This window comes from Cervus canadensis, chromosome 11, assembly GCF_019320065.1.
Source record: "Cervus canadensis isolate Bull #8, Minnesota chromosome 11, ASM1932006v1, whole genome shotgun sequence".
NCBI lineage: Eukaryota > Metazoa > Chordata > Mammalia > Artiodactyla > Cervidae > Cervus > Cervus canadensis.
The window spans coordinates 45157676-45167124 of record NC_057396.1 but is presented as its reverse complement, the minus strand read 5'-3'; the positions used below and the strand labels follow the sequence as shown (position 1 = coordinate 45167124).

Sequence of the window (9449 nt, the reverse complement as noted above, 5' to 3'; positions counted from 1 at the left end):
TAGTTATTATACTAATAGGTCCTAATAGAGACAAGAGGCATAGCAGGTCTTGCAGAGCCAAATGGAGAGTAATCAGGCTAAGTGGGAGGCAAAAAACAGGCGGAGGAAGTGGGGGGCAGGGAAGAACTTGGGTGCTTAGAACAAGGCCTTAATTGGTATTTCCATAGGAAAGTCATGACAGGGAAGGGTGAACAGGTTAGGATTCGCTGCTTTGAAAAATTTTTGTGGGTTTTGAATATAGAGATGATCTCTGTTGCCCCTGGATGTTCAATGCAGAAAAATACTGCCTCCTGGAGTTTGTGGGCCAGATAAAGGAAATATGGATTAGTTAGTTTGCAGGCCAAAGATTTGCTGCTGGCTAGGCATTTTGCTATCACCCAGACAGACAGAGAGAGCCTCTCCCCAACCAGAAAGGTTTTTTTTTAAGATGCCAAAACATAATATGCATAAACATAAAAGTGTATGTATATAATATATAGAAAACTACATTACATTTTTATATTTATATTTAAAGTATAAATAAATATGTTTGTATATTTACTGTATATTACAGCAGTAATCCCTCTAGTTTCCTATCAAATAAAAATACATAAAATCCTATTCAGAGTGGTATTCTCTATTCAATGTATTTACCTATAACAAAAATCATACACAGAATAAAACTTGTGGATGATTTTGTTTGTATAATAATTAATGAAAAAGAAAAAAGAGTATATAAAGTCACCTTAAGTTTTTTGAGTAGATTTCTAGAGAAAGAGAAGAGGGAAATTATTGTATAGTAATTAGCCTCCAACTAATAAAAATAAATGAAAAAAAAAAAGCAAAAGTTTGGGTTGGGTGTGAAGCAAGATAATTTGATCAAAAGTATCAGAAATGGTTTTCATTGCCAACAGAAAATACTAAAATGACAGAAAACATCTAGGTTAGGCTAAACTCCATTATAAACAGTAGAGTGGCCCACAAGCAACTCTGTCCTTTTGTATCTGAAACAGATATTATCATGGTCAAAATATTTAAGCTACAGGGGTTACCCAATAGGTCAGTTTTTATATGTTACCATCATATCCTAATTTATGGTGCCTTTTATTCAATTGACTTTCCATTGATCATCTCAACTTTGTTTTCTTTAAGATCTGTAAGGATTTACATCACCTTCTACCCCATTCTGCTTACACACCATTTTGAAGCTAAGGGGCCAGAATTTTTTCAGTAACTCAAGTTTTCCTCCACTACTGATAAAAGGACATCACTTCCATATAAATTCCAAAACCTGGATAAGAACCTGCACATGGGCCAACCATTTTTTTTCTGGAGAGAACAAACCTCCTCACTGTCTCACCTGAGAGTCAATTCTAAGGTTTGTGAGTAGGTATTTTACTTCCTAAACCAGAGTAAATGTGAAAACTGGGAAAAGCTGCCACTTTCTGGAGATTCTGTTTCAAACAAAGTAGATGGGGCTATTAGTTTGAGGAGTTAGTCTATGACTTCAATTGTTACAGAGGAATTTCACCTAATTTGAAATGTGTCTGAAGTTTAGAAGCAGATATGGACAAAAAAAATTAATGTTGTCATCTGTGCATCTGAGACCACTTCAAAAACTAGTAAGGTCAATGCCCTTAGAATCATAATTTTGATTTCTACAATTTCTAGATGAGAAACACTGGACTCATCTTCCTTTTTCATAAATATCCATACTGGCATTTGTAAAAGCTATTCAAGAATTCTATTATCATGCTGATTTAAACTGATTTCCAAAAATTTAATGTCATGTGGCCATATTTCCATCCATTTTTTTCATGATCTACAAGGAATGACAAAGAGAATTTCCTCTTCCTTCCCATCCATAATTTGTCTGTGAAGAGGTATCAGGATCAGTGGTGAGGAAAGGATTCATGAGCCTTATGGGATCTACTAACATGTCATATCTGAACCCGAAGACAGTGATCCTGATTGGGATCCCTGGACTAGAGCATGTACAGTTTTGGATTGGATTTCCCTTCTTTAGTTTGTGCCTGGTGGCTCTGCTGGGGAACGTCATTTTAATAATCATTATTGCAACAGAACGCGGTCTTCACCAACCCATGTACATCTTCTTGGCAGTGTTGGCAGCCACTGACCTAGGACTCTGTGTAGCCATTGCTCCCAAGATGTTGGCTATCTTCTGGTTTGGCTCCTATTCCATGGCTTTTGATGCTTGCCTCACCCAACTCTTCTTCATCCACGCTTTGCAGGGCATGGAATCTGGCATACTGTTAGCCATGGCCTTTGACCGCTATATTGCCATCTGTGATCCTTTGAGGCATGCATCCATCCTCACACCTCTCTTTCTAGCCAAGATGGTACTGATGGTAGCAATTCGGACAACGGTGCTTGTTGGGATTTTACCCATTCTACTAAAACGACTGCAAATTTTCCAATCAGTGGTTATTGCCCATTCCTACTGTGAGCACATGGCTGTGGTCAAGTTGGCTGCAGAAGATGTCCACATTAACAAATCATATGGGCTTTTTGTGGCCTTTGCGATTCTGGGTTTTGACCTGATTTTTGTCTTCATTTCCTACATTTTTATTTTTCGAGCTGTTTCTCACCTTCCTCAGAAGGAGGCACGACTCAAAGCATTCAATACCTGCACTTCCCACATTGTCATCTTCCTAGAGTTTTATATCCTTGCTTTTTTTTCCTTCTTCAGCCACCGTTTTGGACATGTATCACCCTATACGCATATATTCTTATCTACCATCTATCTGCTTGTTCCCCCTGCCCTTAACCCCATTGTCTATGGTGTGAAGACCACGGAGATCCGCAACCAAGTTGCTCAGATTTGTATTCTGAAGCATGACTCCCAGTAGTAATCCAAAAATAATATTATACAGGAAAAAATATATTTTTAGGTTTAAGATGAAAACTTCTTGTACAATGTCTATTTTGATGAGATTTTTACATCATAATGATCTCCACTAAAGAATATATATTTCCAAAACAGAAACAATCAGAATATGAGATAAACTTAGGTGAAAAAAAATATATGTATCTCATAACTTCTCATCATCCTTTCATCTGTCCCTTATTTTCTTCATCTTTTTGCCTTCCTTCCATCATTCTTTTCTCTTTTTTTCCCCTTTCTTTTCTTGTTTACAAGGAAATAAGACACAAGATTCCTTATATCTTCCTGTAATATCAACAGGCAGTTTATCTTTTGGATGTGCAAGATTGACAAAGATATATCCATTATTTAAAAAGATTAAATCTAATTTAATTTTACTTAAGCTATGTTAAGAACAAAAGATTTTGGTTCACACATGAGAAGTAACCACTTTAGATTTTTTTAGGGAATCAGAGAAGATCTCATATAGAAAGTCATGGCAAATGTGAGATTTGAATAATGTTTCATTTATTTATTTATTTATTTTTCTGCTTTATTGACTATGCCAAAGCCTTTGACTGTGTGGATCACAATAAACTGTGGAAAATTCTGAAAGAGATGGGAATACCAGACCACCTGACCTGCCTCTTTTTTTTTTTTTTTTTTTTAGTTGGAGGCTAATTACTTCACAACATTTCAGTGGGTTTTTAAAATGATGAAATTGTGTTACACATAACTTAGTTTTTAAAACACTATTACTTAGTAGTTATGGAGGAATATGTGCAGATATGTGTGAATCTAACTTCCTTGAGCATTTGATTCGTGAAAAGCAGAATCAAATATGCCTTCACCAGTTCTTCAGGCCAGAATATTGAAGTGGGTAGCCATTCCCTTCTCCAGGGGATCTTCCCAACCCAGGGATCAAACCCAGGTGGATTCTTCACCAGCTGCGCTACTAGGGAAGCCCCTCATCAGTGATCAAAATTATACAAATCACTCTGCATTATTTAGTTATGTATTAACATCCAAGTAATAGGATACTTGACCGCTTTTAACAGCCCAAACACAGACCTTTTTATTGGGTAGGTGAACAATTCAGCTTTTCAAAGTTCCCATTGACTAGCATTGCTTGTGATGGCTTTAGAAGGAGTTCATTTTCTGTCTGTATTGCTGCAACTCACTATGAACTTATTTTTTTCCAAAAGGTCATTAGGAGACCCTGACAAATTTTGAGATGCTGTCCATTAATTTGAGCTAGTTCTCTGATGATGCACATGGAACCGTTTCTTTTTACCCCACTCTTTTTACCCATACAACTCAAAAAAATTATAAAAAAAACCCTAATACTCTGATGTTGAGCCATCTCTCCCTTAGTCTCACTTTCACATCATATCTTACTGTCCAGTGTCTACAGCTTGAGAGCATATATGCCACCACACAAACAACAATAAGTCTTAGCTCAGGTTTGTCATTGACCACAGCTGTTTGTCTCCTTCCCCTTGATGTTCAAGGTAAGTTCAGCTCAGTTCAGTCACTCAGTCATGTCTGACTCTTTGCGACCCCATGGACTGCAGCACACCAGGCCTCCCTGTCCATCACCAACTTCTGGAGTTTACTCAAACTCATGTCCATTGAGTCAGTGATGCCATCTGGCCATCTCATCCTCTGTCATCCCCTTCTCCTCCCACCTACAATCTTTCCCACCATCAGGGTCTTTTCAAATGAGTCAGTTCTTCACATCAGGTGGCGAAAGTGTTGGAGTTTCAGCTTCAGCATCAGTCCTTCCAATAAATATTCAGGACTGATTTCCTTTACGATGGACTGGTTGGATCTCTTTGCAGACCAAGGAATCTTAAGAGTCTTCTCCAACACCACAGTTCAAAAGCATCAATACTTCGGTGCTCAGCTTTCTTTATAGCCCAACTCTCATATCCATACATAACTACTGGAAAAACCATAGATTTGACTAGATGGACCTTTGTCAGCAAAGTAATGTCTCTATTTTTTAATATGTTGTCTAGGTTGGTCATAACTTTTCTTCCAAGGAACAAGCGTCTTTTAATTTCATGGCTGCAGTCACCATCTGCAGTGATTTTGGAGCCCAAAAAGATAAAGCCAGCCACTGTTTCCCCATCTATTTGCCATGAAGTGATGGGACCAGATGCCATGATCTTAGTTTTCTGAATGCTGAGTTTTAAGCCAACTTTTTCACTCTCCTCTTTCACTTTCATCAAGAGGTTCTTTAGTTCTTTTTCACTTTCTGCCATAAGGGTGGTGTCATCTGCATATCTGAGGTTATTGATATTGATCAAGGTAATGACCTATACTATTTCTTAGAGAAGGAATAAAAGATCAAAGTTTTACCTCATGATGGTCTCAAACAATAAACAGGTAAGTATGACATTGCTGCTGCTAAGTCACTTCAGTCGTGTCCGACTCTGTGCAACCCCATAGACAGCAGCCCACCAGGCTCCCCCGTCCCTGGGATTCTCCAGGCAAGAATATTGGCGTGGGTTGCCATTTCCTTCTCCAATGCATGAAAGTGAAAAATGAAAGTGAAGTTGCTCAGTTGTGTCCAACTCTTAGCGACCCCATGGACTACAGCCTACCAGGCTCCTCTGTCCATAGGATTTTCCAGGCAAGAGTACTGGAGTGGGGTGCCATTGCCTTCTTCCAAGTGTGACATTAGAATGGCCCTATCAAGAGTTCTCCCAAAAGCAAACCAAAGCAAGAATTTTAGTGTATGTGGTATAACTGGGGATTGATACATGAAAAATCTTGTGAGAGAGGAAGCAAGTAAGACAGTGAAGAGAAGCTAACAAAGTAATCATGACTGAGCAGATTACTGCTGTGGATTACCAGAGCTTTTTCCTGCTAGCGGTACTGGAAAAATGTAAGAAACACACCTACAAATTGTTCCAATGGGGGATCAGAAACATGGGATATTTATTTAACAATCTCCCACTCTCCATATAAGAAAAACACAGAAACTTTAAATATTACCACTAGCTGGGTTGAGTCAAAAGCATCAGAAATGATTGCCAGCAATTAATTTATTTTTATTAATTCTAAAGACACTGTCTGTCATAATATATATAGTGGAAAGATATCACATTCTACAAAATGTTATTATTGGCAGATGCTGACAATGGTTATAATTATTTTTTGTAGATGAGAATATGAACTGATAAATGAATGGTTTGGGGGGTAATTAATTAGAGAAAAGTGCTTCTTTCTTCTATATAACTTACCATTCCATACCTATTCCCAATCCACTTTTTTTTCTGGTATACTACCTGGAATGGATTGAGAGTTTTTTCACAGTGGAGTATGGGCCAGATGAGAACCTAACCTCTTAAATTATGAGGGGAGAAAACTGTGCAGAATAAGGTGTGTTGTCTTGGAAAGGAACAGATGTGTTGGTGTGTCCTGGCTTTCTCATCAATTCCTATAAATTCCTGTATATATAAGTGATGGTGTATTGACTATCTTGGAATCTCTATAGAAAAAAAAAATTCAAAAAACTGACAGTAGACTACATGTATGAGATTAATGTGGGAAGCACTGAAAATAATTATCGGAGACAACGCTAAAAATGTTTGGGACCATAACATAGAACCTTTGATAGGGTGTTAATAGTGGTTTTTGCATATCTACTGATGATGTAATTGGTGTGTACATCAGATATATGTGCATACAGAAGTTTCTGTGAATGTATGCATATCTCAAGTGAGGTGTATGATGAATACAAATATGCATATGTTATCATATTCCAGAAAAAAAGGAGTTTATAGACAAATAAGATGATCGCAAGGCTGTTTATGAAGGAAATAGCATGTCTATTTGTACATATTTATGTGAGTAAATATCATCTGTGTGATATTTGTTCTAAACAGATTTGAGGGTGTCTATACTATAAACATTAGAGGTATGAAGATGGGTATAATTTGCATGTATAGGTCCCTTGGTTTATGAGTTGGTGTTTAATAATATTTTTTAAAAAACTAAGACAAGGGTTTAGAACTGGTTTGCATGAGGTGAAAATTTCAACTTCTGGGCATGCCATTGCCCTTAAAGAAATGTCAATGTAAGAGGGATAGGGTGGGGAGGCAGGTGAGTTCAGGACGGGAGGGACATATGTATACCTGTGGCTGATTCATGTTGACATATGGCAAAAGCCATCATAATATTGTAAAGCAACTATCCTTCAATTAAATAAATTAATTAAAAATAAAGGTAAAGAGTGCAGACTAAAACTGAACTATAGAACAGATCAAAGATGACTGAATGCCAAAGAAACTGGCAGTACAGACTGGCATGTATTGTTTGAAGATAAGCATTAAGGAAAACAAACTGAAGAAAGTCTCTTGAGGTGGGAAGAATTTTGACTAAGACCAAGGAAAATGCTTCCTAAGTAGCCAGAGAATGAGCTAAAACAGCAGTAAATGTGTTATTTCTTTACAAATAAAGCTGTCAGGTTTGGCTAGACTGATGCCTATTCAGTGATTTAGTGAAAGTATAACACCTGGCATGGCCGTTTGAAGTCAAGTAATGTATAACTTGAATGCCATGCTGTGGAGTTAAGCCATTATCTTAAGGAACAGGCTGTTGAAGATTTTAACTGGACAAAATGAGACATCTGTTTGAAAAAGATGACTCCAGGTGGGTGAAGAGTTAATGAAAATTTTGAATATGAGAGAAATTGAATATAGGCAGGTCAGTTAGAATTTTGTAGCACAGAGATTGAAAGTAATGAAAATATAAGATAGAAAAAAGACAAAGGAGATGTGCAAAGAAATATTGGTCACTGGTTGGATAAAAGGTAGGAAATAAGTAATTCAAAGGTTTTGCATTTAATTTAACTCAGGTCAAAAGAACAAAAGTGAAGACTACAGAGGAACAATCTAGCTGGCAAGGAGATAAGGAAATATTTTGGAAAGATTTACATTTAAGGTGCATATGAAGAGAAGAGTGATTCACAGCATTGTTGCAATGTTTTCTGGAACACAGCTATAACTCAGGGTTTAAGACACAGATCTGGGTGTTCTGGTTTGTGAAAACCTGTGAGGTTGGACAGGTGGAAGGAAAAAAGTGAAGTTAGAGAAAAAAATAGCTTCTTTGAGTCGTTTAAAAATTGGTTTATAACACTATATAAGATGTGCATGTACAATATTTTATTTCATGTTCTGTATACACTACAGTGTGCTCACCACTAAATACTTATTTTTTGCCCATCATCATACAGTTGACCTTTGCCCATTTCACCCTTCACCCACCCTTCTTCCTTCTGGTAACCACTACTCTGTTCTCTGTATTTCTGTTTTTGTTTTCATTTTGTTTACTCATTTATTCATCTACATTCCTCATATGAATGAAACAATATGGCATTTTTCTTTTTTTCTTTGCCTTATTTCACTGAGCATAATACCTTCAAGATCCATCCATGTTGTCACAAATAAAAAGATTTCACCCTTTTTTTTTAACCAAAAAGTGTTTGATTATAGGTGTGTGTGTGTACATATGTATGTGTATATATATATATATGTATATATATACACACCATATCTTTATCCATTCATATGCTGATAGACACTTAGGCTGCTTCCATGTCTTGGTTATTGTAAACAATGCTGTGATGAACATGGGATGCATATGCAGCTTTTAATTAGCATTTTCATATTTATTTGATAAATACCCAGAATGGCTGGACCACATGGCAGATGGCCAACAGGCACATGAAAAGATGTTCAACATCACTAATTCTATGGGGAAGATGAGTCAAAACCATAATGAGACACTACCTCATACCAATCAGAATGTCTATTATCAAAAAGGCAAGAGATAATAAGTGTTGGTGAGGATTTGAAGAAAAGATAACCCTCATACACTGCTGATAGGAATGTAAATTGGTGGAACACTATGAAAAACAGTATGGAAATGGAGGTTACTAAAAAAACTAAGGCTGTCTTTTTTTTTTTTTTTTTTATTTGTAAAGTCTTACCTATCAAGTCCAATCTACTGTATATTGGTTCTATGTTCTGACACTGAGTAACTTTCTAAGGATGACACTTCTCTATTAACACCCTTCAGACAAAAAAAGGAGCTCAGTATTTATTGATATGGTCTTGGATACTTATACATATTCATTTCAATTAGGATTATTTTCAGTGATATATAATTCTGTTGGTGAAATATCTGAAACATAAATGCAGAAGAAAAATCATTATATCAACAAAAACTTTGGATAATTGTTTTTATCCACAGGTCTTAAGATACATGCCTAAATTCATTTTACCTCATTTGAAAAAAATAATTCCAATTTATGTTATGTGATAGAAGTCGATAAACAATAAAATTAATTACAAAATGTTCTCCTGTTTTATTACACATAAGCATTTAGGGAGGATTGCTTGCCATGGTTTCATAACAACTATATCTTGATGGAAAGGACATGCCCCTGCTACATTCCCACATTGACCAATCCTTCTCTTGCCTTGGTTTATACCTTTCCTCACTAAGCCCAATTATGACAAGAATTATCTCTACCTACAACCTAACATGATTTCCAGCTCCATAGGTACCAACA

General features: G+C 36.5%; 1 protein-coding gene across 1 annotated transcript; it reads left to right on the top strand.

The window, feature by feature from the left end:
- Nucleotides 1-1892: 1892 nt before the first annotated feature.
- LOC122450291 (olfactory receptor 52A1-like) lies at nt 1893-2849 on the top strand. The gene has a single exon (XM_043482543.1). The coding sequence runs from the start codon at nt 1893-1895 to the stop codon at nt 2847-2849; it is 957 nt and encodes a 318-aa protein (XP_043338478.1).
- Nucleotides 2850-9449: the final 6600 nt, after the last annotated feature.